We start from the raw sequence: 27,406 nt of genomic DNA on the forward strand, positions 1-27,406 counted from the left end.
TGCGTGTTATAGTCTATCTAAATGTTAGCATAAAGCTTTAAAGTTGAATGGTATTATGCTTACTCTTGTTCACGCATGCTAAGTATCCCATAATGCTTTGCAAAGCTGAAGTCAACTTTGGCACTAGCAAATACAAAATCTGTCAAAATCAAAGTACATTTGTTCTGGGTCCTAGTACAAGTACCATTCCACCCAACTGGTTTGGAATGTAGTATGCAAAACAGAGCTAAGAAAAGTACAGCCCAGAACAAGAAGTTAAGGAACTGTTACAACCGGTGGGCTGGATGTAGTGACATATAAAGAGCTGTGTAACTTGTAAAGTCATACTACAAATAGCTGAAATGCAGATCTTTGAAGCATACCTTTGGTGTAAGGGGAATACGCCGTGAGACAAGAATTGCTTCCTGGAAGAAAAGTTCATATGTCCCCTTTTCATATCGTATTGCTTTGTCTTTAGACAACGAATTTGGCTACATTCAGTTATTTGGTCTCTTGAATATTTTTTAAGGCCGAACCATGATTGTAGTTAAACAATTAGCTGCACTTTTCAGTCAACAAACTCAGAACTCAGAGATGAATTTTCCTTTGTGTCAAAACTCCTGTGCGACTGGCCACCACAGGCTTGTCACACTGGGACAGCCAGTGGGAAATCTGATCAGATCTGATCAGATCCATGTGAAGACCAAGTGTGTGGGGCTGAGTGTCTGTACAAACAGCCTACCCAGCCAGAGGGTCTGTTGCCGGTAGCCTTTCCACCTGCTCTGAACCCTCCAGCTCCCCTCCCCAACACTGCTCCACTTCCCCCACAACTGGGATTCTTCCCACTGCTCTCCAATACCCGCCGAGTCCGCCCCAACACTCCCACCATTGTTAGCACAACTCCAGTTGCCCCCACGGCTCCCCTGGCACCTGTATGGCTCCAGATAGCGTTCCCAAGCTCCTCATGTGCACAAGTCCCTACAAAGATCCAGCTCCTCCCACCACGGCACAGTTTCATTAACCTCAAACATCCTTCCCACTAATTTCACTCCTTCCTCCTCAGCAGCTACACCCCCAGAATTGCCCCTCCATGCAGTCCTTCCCCCCTGCCAGAAGTCCCACCCCCCTTCACCAATACCCACAGCTCCTTTCACTCTGCTCCACAATCCCAGGGGCCACCCAAACAATATTAGGAGAACGGACCCTTGACGTCTCCTGGGGGAGGACCAGGCGGCCATTGTTCATCCTTCCCTCCCACTGTCCTATAGAGGGCTGGCAGGTACGCCTCCCCCAAATTTTGCTCTTTGGGGAATCAAGAAGAGGGGGCTCGCTGTTCGTCTCTGTCTCAAGGCTAGGAACCAAAATCTCTTCCATGGCCTTCTTCCCCATCGAAACCCTGGGCTCTGGACCAGCATCGGGTTGGCGGGTTCTATGGACAATCCAGGCGCATTGATGGCCTGGAATCCTCTGCACCAGGGAACCCTGATCAGTACAGGCCAGAGCTCAGCCAGGGGAAGTGTCTGCCAGGCTCAGGTACCACCTGGGTGGAGAAGGCAGCAGTCCTTCCCACGACATTTCCTGTCCTTGGATTGGGGGCCATAGGGACCCCGTGAGGATTGGGGGGGGGGGCAGACCAGCTGGCCACCCCCACGAAGATTCCAAGCTTGAGTGTGACTGGGGACTCCTTTAGTGGAGAAATGGGGGAGAACGCCTGGGTGTGTGGGGGGCGGCATAAATAAGCAGGCAAGATGAGCTGTGGAGGTAAGAGTATGGGGAAGAGGAGGCAGGGTAACTGCAGGATGGGGACAACAGATCTGCAGAAGGAGGCTGGAGAAATGATGGGCAGGGTGTGCTATATGAGAGAACACAGGAAGGAGGAGAGATTAAAAATGGGAACCTGGGGGGCACCAGAGGCCATGCAGCTGCCTACACTGCTATTCCCTATGCACGGGGTGGGAGCCCACCCCGGCAGGAGACCCTGCAAGCTAGAGCTCCTGAGCAAAACGGGCCTGGCACCTCTACGCTATGACAGGGCCCTTACACAGCTGTGCCCTGCCTCAGTACCAGGGGTGCTCTGAAATGTACGATGGAAGCAGGTGTGTATAAGGGAGCTGACATATGGAAGACTAGACAGGTTTGGTGGGGAGTTGGGAGTCTGTACTCTGATTCCTCACCATGATCTCTTGACACCTCCATACAACTCCCAGTCCAGATACCTTCCCTGGGGTGGTGTCTTTCAAACACTCAGGCACCAGCACTCAGACTCTCCTTCATTTCCTCCTCAAAGCCTTTTTGACTCATGCGTCCCACAATTCCTAGTTAACAACCCTAAAAAACTTCCTCACAAAAAATTAGACTGAGATTCCATTTAGAAAGGGGTAACAAATGACAGATATTATAAGCATGTGACAGACAGGGGTCCCTTCTAGCCCGACAGTTCTAGGATTCTGGGAGAAGTGGGTGGGTGGGCGTGATAGATGGCTATAAACACTATAGCACAGAGGTCAGCAACCTATGGCACGTGAGCCAATTTTGCCTGGCACGCAGCAGCCAGCCGGGGTCGCGACCGGCTGAGTGAAGCAGGGCTGGCACGCCCCCTGCCCCCTCCCCAGCTACCCCCTCACCACGATCGTTCTGCGGCTCCCGGGAGTGTGAGTCGACGGGGCACGGGGCCCTGAGTCTGCTGCAGGAGGGGCGGCGGCAGCAGCTCACACTCCCGGGAGCTGTAGAGCCTGAACACGGTGAGGGGGGAGCCAGGGGGCGCATGAGGCCCGCCGCCAGCATGCATCCACTTCAGGAGCCCCCCTGAGGGGGGCACCAGGCCACAGCCCGGGCAGGCGCGCCCCCTGGCTCCCCTCTCACCGCGCTCGGGTTCTGCGGCTCCTGGGAGTGTGAGCCACTAGGGCACGGGGCCCTGAGCCTGCTGCAGGAGGGGCGGCAGATCACACTCCTGGGAGCTGCAGAGCCGAGCGTGGTGGGGGAGGGGGCACCAGGCTGCAGCCCGGGCAGGCACACCCCTGGCTCCCCTCTCACCACGCTCGGGTTCTGCGGCTCCTGGGAGTGTGAGCCACTAGGGCGCGGGGCCCTGAGCCTGCTGCAGGAGGGGCGGCAGATCACACTCCTGGGAGCTGCAGAGCCGAGCGTGGCGGGGGGGGGAGGGGCACCAGGCTGCAGCCCGGGCAGGCACACCCCTGGTTCCCCTCTCACCGCGCTCGAGTTCTGCGGCTCCTGGGAGTGTGAGCCACTAGGGCGCGGGGCCCTGAGCCTGCTGCAGGAGGGGCGGCAGATCACACTCCTGGGAGCTGCAGAGCCGAGCGTGGTGGGGGAGGGGGGCACCAGGCTGCAGCCCGGGCAGGCACACCCCTGGCTCCCCTCTCACCACGCTCGGGTTCTGCGGCTCCTGGGAGTGTGAGCCACTAGGGCGCGGGGCCCTGAGCCTGCTGCAGGAGGGGCGGCAGATCACACTCCTGGGAGCTGCAGAGCCGAGCGTGGTGGGGGAGGGGGCACCAGGCTGCAGCCCGGGCAGGCACACCCCTGGCTCCCCTCTCACCACGCTCGGGTTCTGCGGCTCCTGGGAGTGTGAGCCACTAGGGCGCGGGGCCCTGAGCCTGCTGCAGGAGGGGCGGCAGATCACACTCCTGGGAGCTGCAGAGCCGAGCGTGGCGGGGGGGGGAGGGGCACCAGGCTGCAGCCCGAGCAGGCACACCCCTGGTTCCCCTCTCACCGCGCTCGAGTTCTGCGGCTCCTGGGAGTGTGAGCCACTAGGGCGCGGGGCCCTGAGCCTGCTGCAGGAGGGGCGGCAGATCACACTCCTGGGAGCTGCAGAGCCGAGCGTGGCGGGGTGGGGCACCAGCCTGCAGCCCGGGCAGGCACACCCCTGGCTCCCCTCTCAGGTTCTGCGGCTCCCAGAAGTGTGAGCTGCCGCCACCACTGCCCCTCCCGTAGCTCCCCCCCTCCTGCTGCCTCAGCACTCCAGTGGAGTTTTGCCTCCACGTGGAGCCAACGTCTCACCAGCTTGGGCCTGGTAAGGGGAGTCCCGGGGGGCAGTCAGGGAGCAGGGGGAGGGTTGGATGGGTTCGGAGTTCTGAGGGTCCTGTCAGGGGGTGGGGAGTGGTTGGATGGGGTGTGGGAGTCCTCGGGGCTCTGTCTGGGGGCAGGGGTGTTCATAAGGGTTGGGACAGTCAGGGGACAGGTACGGGGTAGGGTCCTAGGGGGGCAGTTAGGGTGGGAGGGTCTCAGAGGGGGCAGTTAGGGGACAAGGAACAGGGTGGGGCTTGGGGGTTCTGACCGGGGCAATCGGGGTGGGAAGTGGGAGGGAGTGGATGGGGGCTAGGGCAGGTCTCTCCCCGCTTTTTTGATTGTTGAAATATGGTAAACCTAGGTGAGGGGGGAGCCAAGGGGTGCATGGGGGCTGGCGCCCACATACATCCACTGCAGCCTACAGGCACCCCCTGGAGGGTCCCGGGCCGCAGCCTGGGCAGGAGGGGTGGGAGGGCGCAGCTGCTCCCCGCTAGAAGTGCCACAGCCACCTTTGCAGGGCTGCTTCCCCCCTGCACCAGGCCGGCTCCTCCATGGCTGGGGCTCGCTGCTGCCACAAGTGGGACGCTCTGGCTCTCTGGTGCCTCCTCCCTGCAGAGCTGCTGCAGCAGCCCAAGCCCGGAAAAGTCAGTGAGTGGACTCGGGGCACAGGCTACCTGGGTGGGGTTGGGAGGGCTCGCAGGGGGGCTGTGAACCCTCCAGGGGAGTTCAGAGCTTGGGGAGGGGGAACCTGGTCTGGGGAGCAGCCCCTGGGCACGGCTGGCCCCTAGGGTCTATAAAGGCTCGTTGGGGATTTGCTCCTCAATGAACCGATGGGCAAGGTGGAAGTTTCGCCTAGGTGACAAAATATCCTTGCGTGGACTCCAGGTTAAGAACCACTGCACTAAACTGATAAGATCTGCATTTTAATTTAATTTTAAATGAAGCTTCTTCAACATTTTAAAAAAATTGTTTACTTTACATACAACAATAGTTTAAACTTATAGAGAGACCTTCTAAAAACATTAAAATGTATTATCGGCACGTGAAATCTTAAATTAGAATGAATAAATGAAGACTCAGCACGCCACTTCTGAAAGGCTGCCGACCCCTGCTATAGCAGAAGGTGTTATAGCAGCCTAGAACACATAGTTATAAACCACTAACTGATCTGTTGGTCTCTATAACAACACAGCAGCCATTTATTAAAATGTCTGCTAATCATTCATTAACTCTTTATAAATGGATCCTTAATATAAAGTGTGACCCAAAAAACTTCGCTAAGCTGGAGTTCCCCACCACACAAATCACCACCGGTTTTCTGCCGTGGAAGCACACACATCAGAAGAAGGGGTGAGAACTGCAGCTTTCTTCCCATGTTACAGTATCCATTGCACTCAAAGCAAGAAAGGGCAATGGTGCTCCTCAGGGGTAATTTTTATCAACTCCGTCTGTACTCACTTCCTTCCAGCTCTGTCACAGAAGAATCACTTAAACACATATTTTGAGAGTGACATTTTCAGTAATCCGCTCAAACTGAGATTTTCAAAGCATCTAAGAGAATTGAACACCCAATTGCCATTGCAGTTACTGGGAATTTATTTATTTTGATTTAAATAATAAAAAGACACCTATAAAAGGCTCCAGATGCCTGAATGCACAATTAATACTGCAATGTAGCCCCAGCGGCACTGAAACAATGGCTCCTGCAGAAATTCCACGTGACAGCCACATGCAACAAAAACACTCCTTTCTACTCCATCACTGTGGGAAGTAGACCCTCAGCCCTCCCCAAAAGCCTTATCCATCTTCTGCAGCGTGCCTTTCAGGTTACCAGATCTGGGCTATTTCAGACTAAGTGCAGGGAGTAAATTCTAGAGCCCAGGGTGGATAAAAATCAATGATTTTTTTTAATTAAAAAAAAAGATTTTTTTTTAAACTGGATTTTTTTGATAAAATGCTTTTTGAGGAAAAAACCTATCTAAAGATAGTTTTAATTAAGATACATTATAGCTCAAAGATATCTCATTATGGAATAGGGATTATAAATTCTAATTCTATAGTATGAGACAATATTCATGTCATGTTTAAGAAAAGTTTTGTAAATTAGTTCCAATAGTTCATGGATTAGGGACCCAATTTTATGGGGATCCAGGAGCTTCTGTATAGATTATTTAGGTTAATCTTTCTATCTACCCAATGGGACTCAGCGCTCACTCTAGAACAGAGGTTGGCAAACTACGTCCCGTGGGCCATATCAGGCCCATGGGACCCTCCTGCCTGGCCCCTGAGCTCCTGCCCCAGGAGGCTGCACCCGGTCTACCCTGCTGTTCCCCCTCCCCTGCAGCCTCAGCTCCCCCTGCCACCAGTGCAATGCTCTGGGCATCGGGGCTGCAAGCTCCTGGGGCAGTGCAGCTGCAAAGTCTGGCCTGACCTGGTGCTCTGTGCTGCACAACATGGCTGTAGCACTGCCAGCCACCAGTGCTTCAGGCAGCGTGGTAAGGGGGCAGAGAACAGGGGGGTTGGATAGAGGGCAGGGGAGTTCGGGGTGGTGGTCAGGGAGCCGGGGGGTCAGAGGGCAGGGAACAGGGGAGTTGAATGGGGGCACGGGTCCCGGAGGCAGTCAGGAAGGAGAGGGAGGGTTGGATGGGGCGGCGGGGGCCAGTCAGAGGACAGGGTGGGTTAGATGGGACAGGAGTCCCGGGAGGTATGTGTTCAGGAGGGCGGCCCTCCATACAATTTCTGAAACACGATGCAGCCCTCAGGCCAAAAAGTTTGCCTGTCTCGGTCTAGAAGATACCATCAGAGATGCTTAGTTTTGCAGTTTTCAAACTGTGGATTTGTGTCTCCAGAGATAACATGCCTGTTAACAGCAAAAATGCTTTTAAATAATGAACAGAAGTGAGAAATAACAGACCTCAACCCTATTGTCGCTCTACGAATGTGTACACAGAGTTGATCCCTTATCTCTCTCTAAAAGTGCATAGTTTCAAAAAGTTCAGTGAATAGAACAGGGTTAGGCAACCTATGGCACGTGTGCCAAAAGTGGCATGCGAGCTGATTTTCAGTGGCACTCACATTGCCCGGGTCCTGGCCACCCAGTCCGGGGGCTCTGCATTTTAATTAATTTTAAATGAAGCTTCTTAAACATTTTTTAAAAGCTTATTTCCTTACATACAACAATAGTTTAGTTATACATTATAGACTTATAGAAAGAGACCTTCTAAAAATGTTACCGTACTACTGGCACGCAAAACCTTAAATTAGAGTGAATAAATGAAGACTCGGCACACCACTTCTGAAAGGTTGCTGACCCCTGGAAAAGAAGATTGTTGGGGGTGGAATAGATCTGGAGAAGGAGAAGAAGTCTGGAGATAAATGTGAGAAGGGAGGGACAGGCAGTGGAAACAAAAGTGAAACTGTTTGAGCAGCATATTCCAGAAGTCTTGAGGTCTTTCTGAGTGTAGCCTTCATTGATCTGAGATCTACCATACCATTCTCTCACTAGAAGGGAAAGCCTATAATGGCAGAAGGCCATAAAAGAGACCCAGTTTGGGAATATTTTAATGAAGTTCCTCTACCTGTGGGTAAGACAGGCATGCGTACAAAATGCAAACAGTGCAATAAAGGAATGCAAGGCCTGGTTGCCGGAATGAAACAACATCATGAGAAATGTTCCTTCTCAGGAGGAAGCTGCGTTGAAGATGATGAAAGGAACATGTTTGAACATGCAGGATCTTCAGGTTGGTAAACTTTTTTATTTCATACTTTTTTCTTAAGAACTGCCTGTCTTCCTTCTCGGCTATTCTTGAATTTTCACGTTTGAGCAAAAAATATAGTTGTTACTCTATGGTACTAGCATTTTATATGCGGTTTTGATAAAAAATAAATAGCTGAAACAGGCAGATCTTCCTTTTACAATTTCACCTTTAAAGTAGTACTGTCAGTGAATGCAATGAGTAATACTAAATGAACAGTACGGTAATAATAATTAAATAATTGCATTGACTTATTTTGTTTAGAAGAATTCAACCTCAACATACAGGATTCTGAAGACTATCCACTTTCAAGATCACCATCATTTTCTATAGTTTCAGAGTTATCTGCCAATGATAGTGTTTCAGTCACATCATGTAAGTCACATGACCACAGTATATCACCTGTAGCAAAAAGAGAAAAAAAATCTCTGTCATCCAGAAACAGCCATAGATAAGTTTGTGATAAGAACGAGCAGATTACAAAAAGATGAAAAAATTGCCTGGTTTGTTTATGCAACAAACTCTCTTTTCCGTAGGACTGAGAACCCACTTCATTAACAGGGTTCAGTCATTAAGACCAGGATACAGTCCACCCAACAGAACAGATGTCAAAGGCAAAATGCTGGATAAAGTGTATGAAAGAGAAACTGAACAGTGTGCAAGAGGTCTAGAGGTTAAAATTGTTAACCTGAGTCTTGATGGGTGGAGCAATATCCACAATGATCCTGTTGTATGAGTTTGTGTGACAACAGAAGAAGGGAATGTCTTCCTTACCGAAACAATTGATACATCAGGAAATACACACACAGCAGAACTCTTACAAGAAGTAGCAGTAAAAGCTATAACAAACTGGAAAAAAAAATTCAAATGTCTAGTATGCAGCTTGGTCCCAGACAATGCTGCAAGTGTATCCAATATGAGAAGAAATTATTTAGAAGAGAGTCCCAAGCTAACACATGGTTGCAGTGCTTATTTGATGCACCTCCTAGCCAAAGACTTCAGTGTTCCAGTAATAAAGGCTAAGGCTGTTGAAATTGCAAAATACTTCGGTAACAACCACTTTGCAGCAGCTGCTCTGAAAAAAGTGGGAGGAACCAAGCAAACGCTCCCACAAGACGGGCAATGGAACTCAGTAGCAGACTGTTTTGAGCACTAAATCAACAACTGGCCTAATCTGATGACAGTTTGTCAATAAAATGGTGAAAAAATAGATGGCACTGTCACAGCCAAAGTTCTCAACATGGGGCTTAAGAGAAATGTTGAACACACACTGAGTACCCTGAAGCCTGTTTCTGTAGCCTTGAACAAAAAGCAGGGAAATAGCTGTTTTATTGCTGACGCTGTTGAAATTTGGAAGGAACTGAGTGAGATCTTAAAAAGAGAAATATGCAATGACAGAGTTAAACTATAAGCATTAAAAAAATGAATGGGACAAGCACTATCTTCAGCTCATTTTCTTGCAAATATTCTCAATACTTGGTGCCAGGGTCAAACCTTAATTGCTGAAAAAGTAAAGTTGGCTATGACATCGACATCCAGCAACCATCCCTCCATAATGCCAACTATAATAAACTTCAGAGATTTTAATAGCAATAGCCTTTTCTCCCGGTGTAGAGAGAACGTTTTCTTCCTTTGGACTAATTCATTCCAAATTGAAAAATCGTTTTGGACCTGAAAAAGCAGGAAAGCTTGTTTTTCTTTTCCAGATTATGAACAAACAGAAAAATGAAAGTGAAGATGACTGAGTTAGCTGCAGAAGCCAATATTTAAATTTCTCATGTTGACCTGGCTGACATAGTCGATTTATTTTTTGTTTTTGAAATATTTCATTTAACTATTTTAGTTAAAAACAATTTTAACAAAAACAAACCTAATTTTATAAAACTTGAATGTTTAACTAAATTCATAAAATTAATATGCTTGTTTTGTTAAAATATTATATGTTTGCTGTTGGCAAAAGAAAATTCAGAATACATAATAATGTTGTTTTAGTTAAATAAAACAATTTAAATGTCTGTCTGGTGATGTTCTCCTCTTAATATAGCATGGCAAGAAAATCCTCTAAATATTAATGATTAACCTGTTGAATTGGAGATAGTTCACCTCCCAATGACTTCATAAAAATCTGCTTCAATTACCTTTGGTAAATGAAATAACCAAACAATCATTCATTTTCTGATATAGCTGTAAAACTAATCTGAAAAGTTTTTAAAATAAATCACTTAAAAATGTATAACGTGTACCTTCTAAAAATGAAACCTACATCCATCTCTGAGTTGTGAAGAATATGTATTAAGGTTATAACAACCAACCAGAATGCACTTTTATGTAGAAATCCATGATTAAATCGAGTCTTCCTGACTAGTGATTTAAATGAATTTGATTTAAATCAAATCCACCCTGCTAGAGCCCCACAGCTCCCACAGAAAATACCCTGCCAGCAGCCTCCTCTCTCTTCATACTGGACATCTGACTCCCTTAGACATATTTTAAAAATCTCAGCTTTAATGCAGAACAATACAAAGGGTAAACAGCTACAATGCAAACTACTGCTATACACCCAATATGCTTACAGTGCCTTTCAAACACACACACACACACACCCTTCAAAAGTCATGTCATGTCAACCTATGCACAACCTCTGATTTTGTCAGAGAGATCACGGTGGCCACAGAAATCGTTAATTTTAATAAAGTCTGAGAAACATTGGAAATGTCTTGTAAAAATGCATTTGATTAGTCCACCACAATGAGTGGCATAGTGCACCTGTGCACTAGGTTGCAATGCCACTCAAGTTTGACCTGTCCACCCCTCTGCTGATGGAGAGAGAGGGGTGAATGAGCCAAATCTGTGTGGCGCTGTGACCTTGTGAGCTAGATCTAGGGTGACCAAATGTCCTGATTTTATAGGGACAGTCCCCATTTTTGGGTCTTTTTCTTATATAGGCTCCTATAGAGGTCAATGGTAATTGGGACGAATTGCAACACGGATTTACTAAAGGTAGATCGTGCCAAACCAATCTGATCTCCTTCTTTGAGAAGGTGACGGATTACTTAGATAAAGGAAATGCGGTAGATATAATTTACCTAGATTTCAGTAAGGCGTTCGACACGGTTCCGCACAGGGAGCTGTTAGTTAAATTGGAAAAGATGGGAGTGAATATGAAAGTTGTAAGGTGGATAAGGAACTGTTTAAAGGGGAGACTCCAGAGGGTCGTATTGAAAGGTGAACTGTCGGACTGGAAGGAGGTCACCAGTGGAGTCCCTCAAGGATCGGTTTTGGGACCGATCTTATTTAACCTTTTTATTACTGACCTTGGCACAAAGAGCGGGAATGTGCTAATAAAGTTCGCGGATGACACGAAGCTGGGGGGTATTGCTAACACGGAGAAGGACAGGGATACTATTCAGGAAGATCTGAACCACCTTGTAAACTGGAGTAATAGAAATAGGATGAAATACAATAGTGAAAAGTGCAAGGTCATGCATTTAGGAATTAATAATAAGAATTTTGAATATATGTTGGGGGCGCATCAGTTGGAAGCGACGGAGGAAGAGAAGGACCTTGGGGTACTGGTTGATAGCAGGATGACTATGAGTCGCCAATGTGATACGGCTGTTAAAAAAGCAAATGCGATTTTGGGATGCATCAGGCGGGGTATTTCCTGCAAGGATAAGGAGGTGTTAGTACCGTTGTATACGGCGTTGGTGAGACCCCATCTGGAATACTGTGTGCAGTTCTGGTGTCCCATGTTCAAGAAGGATGAATTCAAACTGGAACAGGTTCAGAGACGGGCTACGAGGATGATCCGAGGAATGGAAAAACTGCCTTATGAAAGGAGACTCAAAGAGCTTGGCTTGTTTAGCCTGGCCAAAAGAAGGCTGAGGGGGGATATGCTCGCCCTATATAAATATATCAAGGGGGTTAACGTTAGGGAGGGAGAGGAATTATTTAAGTTTAGTACTAATGTAGCCACGAGGACGAATGGGTATAAACTGGATATTAGGAAGTTTAGACTTGAAATTAGACGAAGGTTTCTGACCATTAGGGGAGTGAAGTTCTGGAATAGCCTTCCGAGGGAAGTAGTAGGGGCAAAAGACTTTCCTGGCTTTAAGACAAAGCTTGATAAGTATATGGAGGGGATGTTACGATAGGATCGTTAATTTGGGCAATTGATCTTGAATTACCACCAGACAGGTCTGCTCAATGGTCTGCGGGGAGATGTTGCATGCGATGGGTACTGAGTTGCTGCGGAGAACTCCTTCTTGGGTGCTGGCTGGTGACTCTTGCCCACATGCTCAGGGTTTAGCTGATCGCCATATTTGGGGTCGGGAAGGAATTTTCCTCCAGGGCGGATTGGCAGGTGCCCTGGAGGTTTTTCGCCTTCCCCTGCAGCGTGGGGCACGGGTCGCTTGCTGGTGGTGTCTCTGCAGCTTGAGGTCTTCAAACCATTTTTGAGGATTTCAATAACTCGGTCCTGGGATAGGGGTTGTATAAAATTGGATGGGTGGGGTTCTGTGGCCTGCCTTGTGCAGGAGGTCAGACTAGATGATCAGATTGGTCCCTTCTGACCTATGAGTCTATGAGTGTATTACCCCCCACTCCCTGTCCTGATTCTTCACACTCGCTGTCTGGTCACCCTAGATAGATCACAACACCAAGAGCCGCTGCTGAGGGTGAGTGCAGGGTGGACTTGCTCTCCAAAACCCCCTTCCTAGGCCCCATCTTTCAGCACTCCCACTATACTCTTATGTTGATGTAATGCAAACTACATTATTTGGTGAACTTTCGTGATTATCTTCTTCCTGCATCTCCACTGTGAAATTTACTAAATATTTCTGTGCCAAAATCATAGCCTTAACTATCACCAATAAAACACAGCCCTGTTTTCCCCTCTACTCCTTATTACAGGCAATATTTATAACCCTGGAAGGTGGCCAGCACTGACAGAAAACATCTGCATCCTGAAGTCAAATACAAGAATGAACACGACCGCAAACCATGACCGATTGGTTATATGGAAATGCCAACAACTACCATACAGTGACCTATATTCCACAGCAACTTCCGACACAGCACTTTAGAAATGAAGTGGGAATAGAAAAGGCAACGAGATCTTGTTTTTTTGCACCTTGCCAAAGGAGTGGCCTTAGAGGGAATTTCACTAGTCTAACTTCCCAGATATAAAATGCAATCCAAGTCAGGTGTTTCACTCACAAAAGCGTCATCTCAAAGCAGCTGACTATTTGATTCCATGTTTGAGTTTTTCTTTCAACTAAGCAATAGCCTACTAGTAGGAATGGGGTAAAAGTGGTGTTTGGACTTATTCAACACCTAAATTTAGCATTCAGATGGAAGAGGTCAGCTTGACAATACTAGAGATTGAGGGTGAGATTTTAATGCTCAGTTCTCATTAGAAATTAATGCATGTCCAAATCACTTAAGCAGTTTGAAAATATGAAGCTTTTGCAAAACTTGTTCTCTAGATGTGTATGAGGTTTATTTAATTAGTTCCTAGATCTCTGTTGACAATGATGCTAGTAGCCAATTAGGGCCAACTGTGATGGTGGTTTATGCGAACACCTATTCATTAAGAAATAGATCAAGATGACCTTGGGTAGGGATTCAGATCTATTACATAGATGTGAAAGCTCCTGTGCCCACCAACTCTGGTGTTTATGTGATAAAAATGAAAACCTGCCATATGGGATAAGCTAGATGGGTGTATAATGGAGTTTATTTAATCAATGCCTAGAGTTTAAGGTCAGAAGGGACCATAATGATAATCTAATGTGACTTCCTGTGTACCACAGGCCACAGAATTTGATCCAGTGATTCTGGCTAAATTAATCACAGAGATCAGGCAAGGAGGGAACTTGAACTCCTAGCCATTGGGGGTTGCAGACCACTACTCCCAGTGCCACCAGCGGAGTTTGAGCTAACTATTTCTATCTCCTGGTGAATTTTTACAGCCTCTTCTGTCCTTTTTGTCCCAGCATTCTCATATTCTTATCTGAAAACTCTGACGTGGTGTTTCACAGTATCCAATCAAAAATTAAAATATGATAAATAGCTGCAGCCTTAAATTCAGTGCATGGCACCAACAGTGACCAGATCCCTGATGGTCTCTCCTCCAATAAATACAGATTTAAAACATCACCACGATGGGATGTAATTGGCAGGAGCCCTAATACAATCTATAACGGTTATCCCACTTTTATTATTATTAATCACACATTGTGCTAGCACCTAGAGACCAAACAAGTCATTGTGCTAAATCCTACACACACATATAGTAATCGACATTCCTGGGCCTAAACAGTTTATAGCAGGGGTCGGCAACCTCTGGCACGCGGCTAGCCAGGGTAAGCACTCTGGCGGGCCGGGCCAGTTTGTTTACCTGCCACGTTGGCAGGTTCGGCGGACCGCAGCTCCCACTGGCTGCGGTTCACCATCCCAGGCCAATGGAGGTGGCGGGAAGCAGGAGTCAGCATATCCCTCGGCCTGCACTGCTTCCCGCCACCCCCATTGGCCTGGGATGGCGATTGGACGAACCTGCTGACGCAGCAGGTAAACAAACTGGCCCAGCCCGCCAGGGTGCTTACCGTGGCGAGCCGCGTGCCAGAGGTTGCCAACCCCTGGTTTATAGTCTAAAAGACAACACACAAAGTGGGTGAGACACACAAGCAGGAGGAGGAGGCAAGAGAAGGGTGGAGGGACAAACGTCAGAGGGTGTTTTAGCACAGTTTAGCTATGTGCGCATTTCTTTACCAAGCAGTAACAGTAACCACCACCTGTCACTTGCCTAGCTGTGATCAGTTTAATATGTGCATTAACGCAGATGCCTTTGACTTACAGTCTCATTCGGCTACACCTGGAGCCCTTCCCCCAGGAATGTTGCATCCAGAAAAGAGAGTGCACAGAATTCAGGGAGACTTGGGGGAAGATGGGGCTGAGGTTTTTATAAGAGCTATGTGGTGGTTGGGGAAGGGGGATAATTACAGCTGTTTTCTCTTTTCTTAAAGAGCTATACATTACTGTGATGGCAGCTTTATTTAAAGCTAAGATAAGGCAGCATCTGTCAGGAAAGCCCATTCCAGCAAAGGGCGCAATGAATAGAAATAAAAGGGTGAACATCCTGACCCAATGAAGTAAATGGCAAAACTTCCATCAAATTCAGTCAGGGCAGGATTGCTCCCAGGTGCCTAACATGTGTCGATCTGATGTTATGAAACTAAAAAGTGGTTTTTTTTTAACATGCCTTCAGTTTCAGTCTTTTTTATACTTTTTACGAAAAACACAGTTTCCCAAACCAATATACAGCATCTCTGACTGTAAACAGTCTTATCCATCGTTAATTTATCTGTCCTGCAACAGCACCTAAAGGCTGCAAGCAGGGACTTGCGACCCATTCTACTAGGCATTGCGGGCAGGATCTTCCAATGCTGAGCACTGAACTCTGCTCTCAGTGAAGTCAGCGCTGACCTCCATGGGAGCAGAATTAGGCCAACACTGCTGGCTGTTGAGAAACTCCCACCCTGTACATATAATCACTTATTGAAAGAGGCAATCCCTGCCTTAACAAGTGTATGATTTAAGGAAAGTTAATATTAAACTGGGGACAGATACCTGAAACCCTCCAGACATTTTTTTGTGCTACAAGAATTTATTTCTTCCATTGCTTTAAACAAGCTGAAATCAGGGGTGCAAAAGGGGAATCACTGTGGAAGAAACATCCCCTGGGGATGAAGGCTTCTAGCCAGCTTTAGAACATGACAAGTCACTGCTTGCGATAAATGACTGGCAGCAGAGAGAGCCAGAGGGCTTCCAAACCAATTCTAATAGATCTCAAGACTGATTATTAGGTTGCTCTGCGGGTCATGCAGCTCATTAGAAACTCATGTCAAACAATGATTTACCTTGTCAATTAGCCTCTATTACAGTGTCTCCCAAGGAATATTTCCCTTTCTTGGTAGGTGATTCACAGTGCTATTTTGCTCTAAATGGTTTAATATGCTTTGAAGTCTCACATATGAACTCTCTTCAAAGACATGCCTTAATGTGGATCAGTCTTCTCTGAGCAGCACACTGGCCCTCGCTTGCAATTCAAGCTTACCTTGCGGCTCCTTAGTACAGTATCAATGAGTATATGAATGCAGTATATGAATGGAGGATCAATGTCTCTGTGACCAGCTGCCAAGAAGCCATTAAAAAAAACCAAGTGCTCAGACGTGTCACACTCCAAAGAAAGGAACAAAGTAATATGTATCTACACATCCACTATGATCTATCATTTCTCATTTTTTACTAAGAAGATTTCATATTCAAAGTAGTTTTTAGGAACTAGAACAGGCCCAGCTGCTTAACAAAACCATCAACTGTATGTAATTATCCTTATGGCTCTCCTTTTGCATCCATTAACAAAAAACTCACTAATCGTAAATAGGAGTAAACATCTAAAATGTCAGAAAATTCCATTTCTAGGAGGCATGTAATGGAGCAAGTACAAACCTTCTCCAGATGGGATCGTAGTATTACAACATCAGACCACGCACCTAGAGTCTCCCAACAGCCAGCATGCCCCAACATTACACTGATATTACAGCTGAATGTAGTCTCAAGTACAAGCAGCAATCAAACGTTTTGCTGAAAATACTGTGGACCTGATTCTTAAATGTAAACCAAGACCCTTTCACACTGCTGTGGCAATGTAAAGAGACCTGAAGTGGGTGTAAATGTATGCCCACTTTAAGGCCCCTTTGAACTGCTAGGGCAGCATAAGGGGATTTTATTGTACATGAAAATCAGACCCTTTCTGATTCGGCTGCTCTGTGGTAGTACTCTTCTGAAGTCGTTTTCAAATATTAAAAAGATTTTTTTTAAAAACTCACTTATTTATACAAACTGGATTTGTACCCACAGAGGGCCAGATACTCTTCAGATGTAAACTGGCATAGCCCCAGGGTCTTCAATGGGATCTGGCCAGTCTGCCTCTCATTGAGATCAGAAATAGATTAAAAAAAAAAACAAACAAAAAAACATTAAATCCCAGTTACCTCTGTTAGAACATGCTCAGTCGGTAACTGTTCCATGCATGGGATAGTTTTCTATCCCATCTGTTCAGCAAACATTCCTCTCCCTTGGAGTTTCTTGCATGCGTTGCAGCTTTTGAGAGCAGTACAAATATGGTGCACTGGCTCTGCCTGGTATTTCCCCGCAACACTTTAATATAGCTTCCTCAGAAGCAAGAATGAAAACTTGAAAGACATTTAAATACTTCCTCTGCTCTTCCTGCTTCCCCCCAACAACTTCCCTCCACCAGACCTGCTTCAAATGCCCACAATACAATGAAGTCACACATGACCCCACGCTAGCATTAAAGTTTAACTGTTTGGAGACTGGCCCAGAAAGCTCATGTGAAATGTGCAGCTGTTGCAGCTTAATTCTTTTGCAGGCAACCTGGAAAACTGATGCTCAAAAATACAGCATTAGTTCCTTTCTTTAGAGTCTGTTCTTTTTAAAGAACAAACATACAGATGGTGTGTAGCAGGCCACTCATTTTCCACAGGAGTTTTATTTCATAATTCTGCAGTGAAACAAACTTTCCTCCTTTTCACAACTGATAGAACAGTCAACTGCTTTGCCAAGTAGTTTCAATGTTATCTGCATTGTTTTGGCTACCCATAGTTCTCCTTGTAGCAAAACCAAGTCACCATTCACACACAGCTCCCTACAATTGTTTGCTTCTGCCTCTTCTCCAAGCAGGCAGCCGAGAAAAGCAGAGTTCACCAGCAAGAATGCAGAAGGGCTCTTGACTGACAGCCAGACATGACCAATGGATAAGAGGACAGATTGCACTTTGGGCCAGGCCATCAGCAGGGCATAAAATGATATAATTCCATGGATCTCAGTGAATGGATGTATGAAAAGTGTAGGTTACTTACCCAAAAAGCATTGACTTTAACGGGGCTATGTAAACACATGCCAGCTGAGCACCTGACCACTGATGCTTTGTACTGAATAGGTGTGTGCAGTTTTCTGATCAGCTGCTGGTGTGTTTGGGGGGGGGGGTTGGTCAGCTCCTGGATTTTTTTGTTTTGTTTTGCTTTGGGAGGGGGCTGGGAACAGAAGTGGTGTCAGCAGCCTGTTTCTTGTTTGTTTGTTTGTTTTTTCCAATAACTGCTTATTTGGGAAGTATATGCAGTTTTACAAATCCTCATCAAACATGCATGAGAAATACAGTATTAACAAGTACAAAATTCAACTCAGCCCTTTTTTGTTTAGAGAAACATTATATGCAATGATACCATTGTCAAGTTTTTCTGCTAAGCAAAGTATTGCCAAGATGTTCATAATGGTTCCTCCTAGCCTTATAATCTATGAAGTTAAAGGATGAAGCTTCTGACACAACTCAGGCATGTTTTCTTAACCCAAAAGAAATGCCTCTCTCACCAACAGAAGTTGTTCCAATAAAAGATATTACCTCACCCACCTTGTGTCTCTAAGGTTTGGTGTACACTAAAGTTAGGTCTACATGAGGCAGCTTATATCAACCCAAGTCTGTAAGCGGGCATACTGAAATGTTGCTCCCACTGATGTAACTCGCCCACTCTACCGACTTAATAACTCCACGTACGTGAGAGACATAGTGCTTAGGTCGAGCAGCGTGAGTGCAGACATTGCTTACATCAACTGTTGCTGCCTCTCAGAAACCATCCCACAACAACCCACGCTGACAGTTAAATCGGTACAAGTGCTCCTGGTGAGGATGTGCACCGCCAACACAAGCAGCATAGTGTGGACATATAAAACCAATTCCATTACTGCAATGGGTGTACATGGACGTACCTGAGGTCAACTTAATTCTTAGTGTAGACTTGCCCTTAATATCTATTTGTCCTCTCTATTTGGCAGTGCAGGTATTTGATGCATTAATTTTCCATAACCGTAACTTCACGTATTTCTTGGAACCATTCAGGGCAATTTTTTTCTTTTGCTACCAGCAACCTAGCACCTACATTAAATTTTCAAAGGAGCACTACCTGAGTTAGGAGCCCAACTCCACACCTTCTGGGAGCTCTCCCATACGAGTGGAATCCTCTGCAGGGTGACTTATGGGTGATTTTCTGCTCCCTTTCTGCCACCTGAGCATTGCAAAGGAAGTGGATTGAGGCCAAGATTCTGGCCCATTAATTGTACTGTTGCATGATGCTACTCTAAACAAAATATGATGAGCTCATTTCTTAATTGCTCATAGTGCATCGTTGGTGATTTTACAGTAAAGATTTGAAAACTGTTCATGCTTCCTAAATAAACAGCTATTTTAAAAAGCAAGCAAACAAGCAAAGAAATTACATTTGGTGGGGTCTTCAAAACTGTTAAGATGCATTTCCCCTTTCAGTTTAAGACCTACAACCTACTACTTTGAAACTCTAGGCCCTCAAAAAAATCACATAATCGAAGTCATGCTAAGGAGAACCCTGCAGCACGCTGGAAGTTTTGTTGTGGAGTGTTGCTGAGAACCTTTAGGGTTGCTTTTTTATAAAATGGGGTGATACCAATATTTTTAAATCTGTGTTGTCTAAATTCAGGGCACCTAGATAAAAGTGGCCTAATTTTCTGCAAGCCTGAGCACCCGAATCCCTTGAAGACAATGGCAGCTGCTGGTTGCTCAGCACTTTCAAAAATCAGGTCTCTTATTTAGGTGCCTAAATATGGATTTAAGAGCCTAACGTCAGGAAATCGTGGCCCAAATCTTCACGTTCTGAGATCAGCCTGCTCCCTCTGAAAACTTTGAGAAGATCCAGGAAGAGGAAATACCATGTTTTCCTTCTCACCCCAAGGGTAAAACTAGTGAGAACAAAGACAGGACAATTAAAGAAACAGGATCTAAGAGAAAACCAGTGGCCCCAGATACAAGAAGTATAGAAGAACCACAAGAACTGAGCAGAGAAGTTTGCAAATGCACTAGCTGGGCATACTGGTGCTCCGTTGTCCTGCATTCTGGGTAAGCATTTTGTACCGAATGAATGCAAAGTGGATGCAAAATGCTACCAAATCAGAATGAGTGCATTTTGCCCCCACTTTGCACTCGTATAAATCACTACACAATGGCAGGGCAATGGGGATGGAGGCCTAATGTCTGGGTGCTGCAGTGCAGTTCTAAAGGCACACACCCCTTCTAAGCTAACCGGTCTTAAAGGTTGTACACCCTGCCACAAGGGAATGACAGGAAGACAACGTACAACCTCCCAATTCTCTGACGTTCTGACTAAATGAAAGCCTCCATCTTGACTATAGAAAACCTGCACGTCGCAGGGAAATGATAGTTACACAGACAGACAGGCCCTAGAAGGAGAGAAAGAGAGAGATCTCCAGCTATTGAACCGCACAGGAAATAGAAGATTGAAAATCTTTCCCCAGGAATACAAGCAGCACCCAGGTCTCACTCATCCCCATTTCTCCCCTCCTCTGTTGAGCTCTAAGCACCATCAGCAAAAACAGCTGGATAACTGAACTGTACATATGAGGAAAGGATTCCTTTTAAAAACAAGCAAACCTGTACTTCAGAGAGACTCAGCAAAGCTCCCGCCTAAGAACCTGCAAGCTGGCTAATTTCAGCAAAGGAAGGCAGTGCCTCTCTCCCTGCCCCCATTCAGGATTCTGCAGGCCATTGTCATAGTGATCCTGTTTTTTTGTCATGCATAGTTTGTGTTAGGACTCACGGAATGTAGTCAAGGTCAGCAGCTGATAGGCTGGCAGGGGAGAAACACCCAGACACAAAAGGAGCCCATAGGACCTTGTAGGCTGGAAGTCTCTAATTATTTTGTATTTATTTATTTATTTCAGAGCCATGTGACTGGCCTTCATAGAACAGTGTTTCTCCCTCAGAGAGAGCGCCCCTAAGAAATGTACTGCAGACAGGGATGCTGCTCTTCTGCACATTCATTAAAAGATTGAGTTGCATTATTGCCAATGCATTACACCCAGACTGATCAACATCTAGGGCCTGATTCTCAGCCACACTATGGCCCCTTTATTCGGCAGCACTGCATAAAAGGGAATCGAGGAGTACATGAAATCAGGCCTTTCGTGTCTATCTAAGCACTCAAGATGATTTCATTCCGAGTTCGTGAGGACTGAGGAAATGTCAAGTGGCTGCTTCTCCTTTCTTAAAAAAAAAAAAATAAAGCTATTTTTGATTTTAACATGGAACTCATTAACCCTTCCCTGTCAAGCCTGTATCTTTTGCAATAGATATTGGATTTAAAGAACCAGCTGTCTTTTGTCATCTGTCACTCCAGAAACCAGAATCAGCAGCTGGGCAGGTTTTTCTTGCACTTTCCCCCGCCCCAAAATTGTGTGTCACTGAATCTGAGGAGACAGTAAACTGTCCTGTGTGGTGTGCTTTGGCTGAAGCCGCAAGTCCCGGGGCCTGCTGTGGGGCTGAAGCAGGGAGGGGCACAGGGCTGAAGCTGCGAGCCCCGGTACCCCCCGCAGGGCTGAAATGGGGTGCGGCACAGGGCTGAAGCCCCACCATCTCCCTGTGGGGCTGAAGCCGGGAGCAGTGCAGGGCTAAAACCCCAAGTCAGCAAAACCCCCTGCAGCCGGGAGCCGTGCAGGGCTAAAACCCTGAACCCTCTCTGTCCCCCTGCAGCCGGGAGCCATGCGGGGCTAAAACCCCGAGCCCCCTAACCCCCCTGCAGCCGGGAGCCATGCGGGGCTAAAACCCCGAGCCCCCCAACTCCCCTGCAGCCGGGAGCCGTGCAGGGCTAAAACCCCGAGCCCTCCAACCCCCCTGCAGCCGGGAGGCGTGCAGGGCTAAAACCCTGAGCCCCTTCTGTCCCCCAGGAGGGGCGCGGCTGAAGCACCACCACCACAGGCAGAAGCCTTGACTGGATCAGAACAGCTGGGTGTACCCTCCATCCAGCAACCAACCCCTCAGGCTGCAGAGAGCCCCACTGGAGCTACATGGAACATGAGTCCACTCCCTGGGGATCACACCATGACAGCAATCCTGGGCCCACTGAAGTCAATGGTAACAATCCCATTAAATTCAACTGGGCCTGGATTTCACCCTTTATCTGGAAAAATATACAGCACACAATGACCTCTAGTGACTGCATGCTATACTGCATGCAAATTTCTCATTACAATGCCTACCTAGCGTTTAAAGTCTCAATCTTTCTAGACAATTGTACCCCTTTCAGGAGTCTGATTTGTCTTGTGTACCCCCAAGTTTCACCTCACTTAAAAACTACTTTGCTTACAAAATCAGACATAAAAATACAAAAAAGTGTCACAGCATGCTATTACTGACAAATGGCTGACTTTCTCATTTTTACCATGTAATTATAAAATAAATCAACTGGAATATAAATGCTGTACTTACATTTCAGTGTACAGTATATACAGCAATATAAACAAGTTATTGTCTGTATGAAAGTTTGTACTAACTTCACTAGTGCTTTTTATATAGTCTGTTGTAAAATTAGGCAAATATCAAGATGAGTTGATGTACCCCCTGGAAGACCTCTGCATACTCACACAGGTCCAAGTACCCCAGGTTGAGAACACTGGTTTAAAGCAGGGAACACAGAGAGATTAGTGACAAATCTCAGGAGAGGAGATGGCCAGGGAACCCAGTTAGGGAAACTCAAACGTTGGCAAAAATGAAATATTTTTTCATAACCTTATGGTCAAACCATTTTAACTGAAAATTTCCCATAAAATTCAACCTGAGGCAGATACCCGGCATGGGAAATTGATGAAGTAATCAGTAACCCCAAACAGGGTCTTATAATGGGAAGTGTTGGGCAACCTTATCTATAGGAGACGTTTCAAGGAAGTCTAGGCTATGAGTGGCTAGACTTAGGCCCACATAACGTAGCACAGATGCTGGAGCCCCAGGTTGGGACCAGTATTCCCTCTAATTTTTTACATCCATGTTCGGAATGAATTTTGTTATGTGCACCAATATGAGAAGTGTGACACATGACCTTCATATTGGTGCACATAACAAAATTCATGTGGTGGGGGTGGGGCCGAGGAGTTCGGAGCGTGGGCCGGGGTTCAGGCCTGGGGCAGAAGGTAGGGTGCAGGGGTGAGGGCTTTGGCTGGGTGTGAGGGCTCTAAGGTGGGGCTGGGGATGAGGGGCTCAGGGCTAGGGCAGTGGGTAGGGTGCAGAGGATGAGGGCTCCAGCTAGGGATGAAGGCTTTGGGGTGGGGTGTGGGAGAGGGCTCAGGACAAGGGCAGAGGATTGGGGTGCGGGAGACTGCAGGCTCTGGAGGAGGGCCAGGGATGAGGGGTTTGGGGTGCAGGCTGCCCAGGGGCTGCAGTGGGGAGAGGGGCTCCTCTCCCTGGCCGCCAGTCCAGGGCAGGTCCAAGCTGGGGCCAGCGAGGAGGAGTGCCTCTCCCCGCCATGCCAGCTCCATGCTGAGGGAGAGGTATCTCTTCCCACCACAGCCTTGAGCCCCTGTGCAGAGCTTAATAGACAGCAGCGTGGCCGTGCAGCTTAGAGGGAACTTAGGTTGGGACCCAAGGTTCAATAATTGCCTGGGTTACACAGGAGGGTAGATGCTCAAGCCCCAGGCAATAATACCCAGGGTCTACAAACTTGAGTTCTACTAATCCTGGTCTTTCCTTGCAGTGTAAACATAACCTGAAGGGCCAGTTTGGGCACTTTCCAGACAGATCCTTTCTATTCACTGGCTGTTAGGAGCTGCAGTAATGTAACAACTGCTCATGGGGATTTGCCCATTTACCTTGCCTTTCTGCTGTCATGTCTAGGGGCAATTCCACTAAGCAGCATTTCTGTGGAAATCAGGGCTGCCAGTGTTGGGATCTATACAGGTTTCTGGACTCATGCTGTTTGCAGCATGTCTGCAATTGCTTTGTGCCTGTTTACTTCAAATAGTACAACATTGTCCAAGGCTTGTTAAAAAGAATTGGGAAAGGGAGGTAGAAATAACTAAATGATGGGTCTAAACTTCTGAGAGTTTCCCTGTACAGGTAGCTTGACCTTTTAATAACTTTTATACATTAGCAGACAGTATTTCTATTCTATTTCTAAGGGTTAACTTTGCGAGCCTAGCACAAAAGGAAAAAAAGAAGTGAAGTCAATGCACACGCTGTATCCTAGCATACACAGCCTGGCAAGATCATACCAGTCCAGTCCTTCCCGGTCTCTCTATTCCCCAAGGAACAAAATGCACAACGTGTGTACTGCTTTCTCGAGCCTACCTTTGTGACAACACCCGCCCTACTCAGCCCAGTTGGCATCAGTCTACTTATGGTTCCATCTCTCCTCTTTCTGCAACAAAGCCTTTAAAACCCTTCTTGAGGGGCTCATTCAGCAATCTGAGCCCCCCCATCATCAAGAGTCATTTCTCGCTTCATCTGTAAACCGGGGCTGTTGTAATTTGTATGACTGTAGCATTAGGTGCATCACTCTAAGCACTAGGGCTTCCTACTGCTATTGATAGGCTGGCAGATTGAAAACAATTTGACTTTATTGCTTCTGTGTCTGACTTGCCTCTCTTTCCTCTCCCCATCCCCACCCTGCACTGTTCAGCCTCCAACCCAGCACAGAGCGTGATGTCTAGCTGACTAGACAAGTGTTCCAAAAAACAAGAAACAGCCTACAAATATACTGCATCCTCTTGCATTTTCCCTGTCACTCTTCTCTAGTTTGTCTTCCTTGTCATTCTCCTTGCATAGCTGGCAGTGTGTAGTATTTTTGTACTTTGTAATAAATTATTAAATACTCTTCTAACTCTCTCTTGTACAGCTTGTTAGAAACAAATAGCATTGGACAACCTGTGGGAAATTGAGTACTTCTGAATCCATGGGTACAAGGGGAGTGAAATCCTGACTGGACTGAACACAATGGCAAACCTCTCATTGACTTCAAGGAGGCCAGGATTTCGTGCCAGATATTTAATTGTCCGCACATGCCTTTACCATTCAGATCAAGGGGGTTTTATAAGTCTTTCATAAAATTACTGCTTCCGAAATCAGGCACAACTGGGGATGATCTGAGACGCCTGGGTTGTTGGCACACTGACAGCCTTCTGGCAAACCCCACCTTCTTGAGATGTCACATTACGTTCCATCTCCTGGTAGTTACACAGATATCACAGCTAAGCCCACAAGTAGTTAGTAGTGTGAAATCTGTCCATTTCTGCAAAAAAGCAAGTGTGTCTGGCTTCTCTCCTCCCTGTGACATTTGTTTCACTGGACACAGTTATACACCCTGATTAAAAATGTTCATCATTAAGAATTCCAAAATGAATTCTGAGATATGCTGCAGAAGCAAATGCCCATTAAAAAAAAAAAAAATTTTACCTGTCCAAATGAGTAACCTCTCTGACGTCTCTTCTGAAGAGGGTGTCACTTACATCCCTTAGTCCACTGGAGATCTCTCCGCACTGACTCTTGATCTCACCATTTGTGGGAAGCTTACAGACATCTTGCTGTCCTGAAGCAGAAGTTCTTTCTAGGAACTGACTACCTTCCTTGATACGTTGCTGGATCATCGGGGTGAGTGGCATTTCAAAACTAAAGTAGCTATCGGGTTCCGAATATAAAGTCTCCAGGGATTCCGCACTATAATATAAAGAAGCATTGTCTAGAATGTTTTCAAACTGTGAGCTATACACATCAATGGAGACTTCTGCGTGCCTCTGTCCAAGGGCATCTTCATATCCTCCCATGGCTGCTTCTTCCTCCTCCACGATTCTAGGAATAAACCAAAAAGAGTCGGTTTAACTTTTGTTCGATTAGAACTGTTGAGTAAATCTGCTTATTTTTCCTGTGAGTCACACATATAAAAAGGAACTCAACAGTCTTGAGTTCTAGTTATTCAAATACAACGCAGAACCGATACTTTGGTTCCAGTGTCGTGCTGAAGTACAGAACTGACACAGTCTTCCTCCCTGGTGTGCTACAGTTCTGAGAAGGGCGGAAATAATGTTTGGGAGAAAAGAAAACATGATGTTTACTAAGAAACGACGTCAGCTTGCTGTGTTCAGTGAAAGATACAGTCTGCTTTTCTGAGCAAGAGTACTAGTCACAAATACAGACATCTAGCTCCCCCCTCTCACAGCTCCTCTACTGATTGCATCACAAAAGGAATTACAGTAGATAAGGGCTTGTCTACATCAGAAAGTTGCAGCGCTGGTGAGGGAGTTACAGCGCTGCAACTTAGGAGGTGTACACATCTGCAGGGCACCACCAGCGCTGCAACTCCCTGTTTGCAGCGCTGGCCGTACTCCCGTTTTGTCTCGGGTGTAGAGGATCCAGCGCTGGTGATCCAGCGCTGGTAATCAAGTATAGACACTTACCAGCGCTTTTCTTGACCTCCGTGGAATAAGCAGGTATCCCAGCATACCTGAGGAAGCCTCTGGTAATCAAGCTGGTCTCCTTCCCCGGCTTGCTCTCGCGTTCCCCGAACCCCGAGCAAGCAGGTCTCCTTCCCTGCGGTTTGCAGGGTGGTTCGCGGAACGCGAGAGCAAACCGCGGCGAAGCTGGTCTCCTTCCCCGGTTTGCTCTCGCGTTCCCCGAACCCGAGCAAGCAGGTCTCCTTCCCTGCGGTTTGCAGGGTGGTTCGCGGAACGCGAGAGCAAACCGCGGCGAAGCTGGTCTCCTTCCCCGGTTTGCTCTCGCGTTCCCCGAACCGCCGAGCAAGCAGGTCTCCTTCCCTGCGGTTTGCACGGTGGTTCGCGGAACGCGAGAGCAAACCGCGGCGAAGCTGGTCTCCTTTCCCGGTTTGCTCTCGCGTTCCCCGAACCCGAGCAAGCAGGTCTCCTTCCCTCCGGTTTGCAGGGTGGTTCGCGGAACGCGAGAGCAAACCGCGGCGAAGCTGGTCTCCTTTCCCGGTTTTGCTCTCGCGTTCCCCGAAACCCCTTGAAGCCGCCCAACAGCGCTGCAGTGTGGCCACATCTAACACCACTTGCAGCGCTGGTTGCTGTAAGTGTGGCCACTCTGCAGCGCTGGCCCTATACAGCTGTACTAATACAGCTGTAACAACCAGCGCTGCAAAATTTTAGATGTAGACATGGCCTAAGATGCTTTACCAGGAACTTAGGTCCCAGCCCAGTGGTGGGGCGGGAGGGAGGGAGCAACTCAGCCCCACACAATCCCAGTGAGGTGTCAGGGCCTCAGAGGAAAAATACAAACTCCTATTAAATGCAACCTAATTCACTAATGCAACATAGAGTAAACACCCAGCACAGGTAGTATCAAAACTTAAGTGGAATGTGCAGCACTGTTCAGCCTTTCTGCAGATTCTAAACCTCCCCTTGGAGAACTCTGATCTCTTTAAGTCAAAGAGGGATGAGGTACTCGAGAAACTGAAGGCAACCAAGTGAGGTTGTTTGGTCTTTGTCAGACTTCTAACAAGCAGACTTCCTTCCCTGGTCCTCAGACATGCTCTGGTTAGGGGTATACCCTCAGCAGTTCTAGGTTAATGTTTTCAAACTGGCCTATGTGATTTAGGAGCCTGCATCTCACTGCAAGTCAATAAGGCTTAGGGTAAGTCACTTTTGAAAATGGAACTTAGGTGCTAATGGAAATGTTACCCTGGGTCCTGCAGGAGGCAACCCAAATCTAGGCAGGGATCGTCTTCATCTGCAACTTCGCCCTCTGAAAC

The 27,406-nt window shown here is 46.9% G+C and overlaps 1 protein-coding gene across 3 annotated transcripts in view; it reads right to left on the reverse strand.

Annotated features, from left to right (window-relative positions):
• PSD3 (pleckstrin and Sec7 domain containing 3) overlaps positions 1–27,406 on the reverse strand; it is a 155,780-nt gene that overhangs the window by 86,260 nt on the left and 42,114 nt on the right. For all 3 annotated transcript variants that reach the window (XM_050944334.1, XM_050944336.1, XM_050944335.1), the window contains one exon: positions 25,102–25,494. In XM_050944334.1, coding sequence (XP_050800291.1) covers positions 25,102–25,494 — 393 coding nt within the window. The remainder of the gene's footprint in view (positions 1–25,101; positions 25,495–27,406) is intronic.

This window comes from Gopherus flavomarginatus, chromosome 3 (genome assembly GCF_025201925.1).
Source record: "Gopherus flavomarginatus isolate rGopFla2 chromosome 3, rGopFla2.mat.asm, whole genome shotgun sequence".
Taxonomy (NCBI): Eukaryota; Metazoa; Chordata; order Testudines; family Testudinidae; genus Gopherus; species Gopherus flavomarginatus.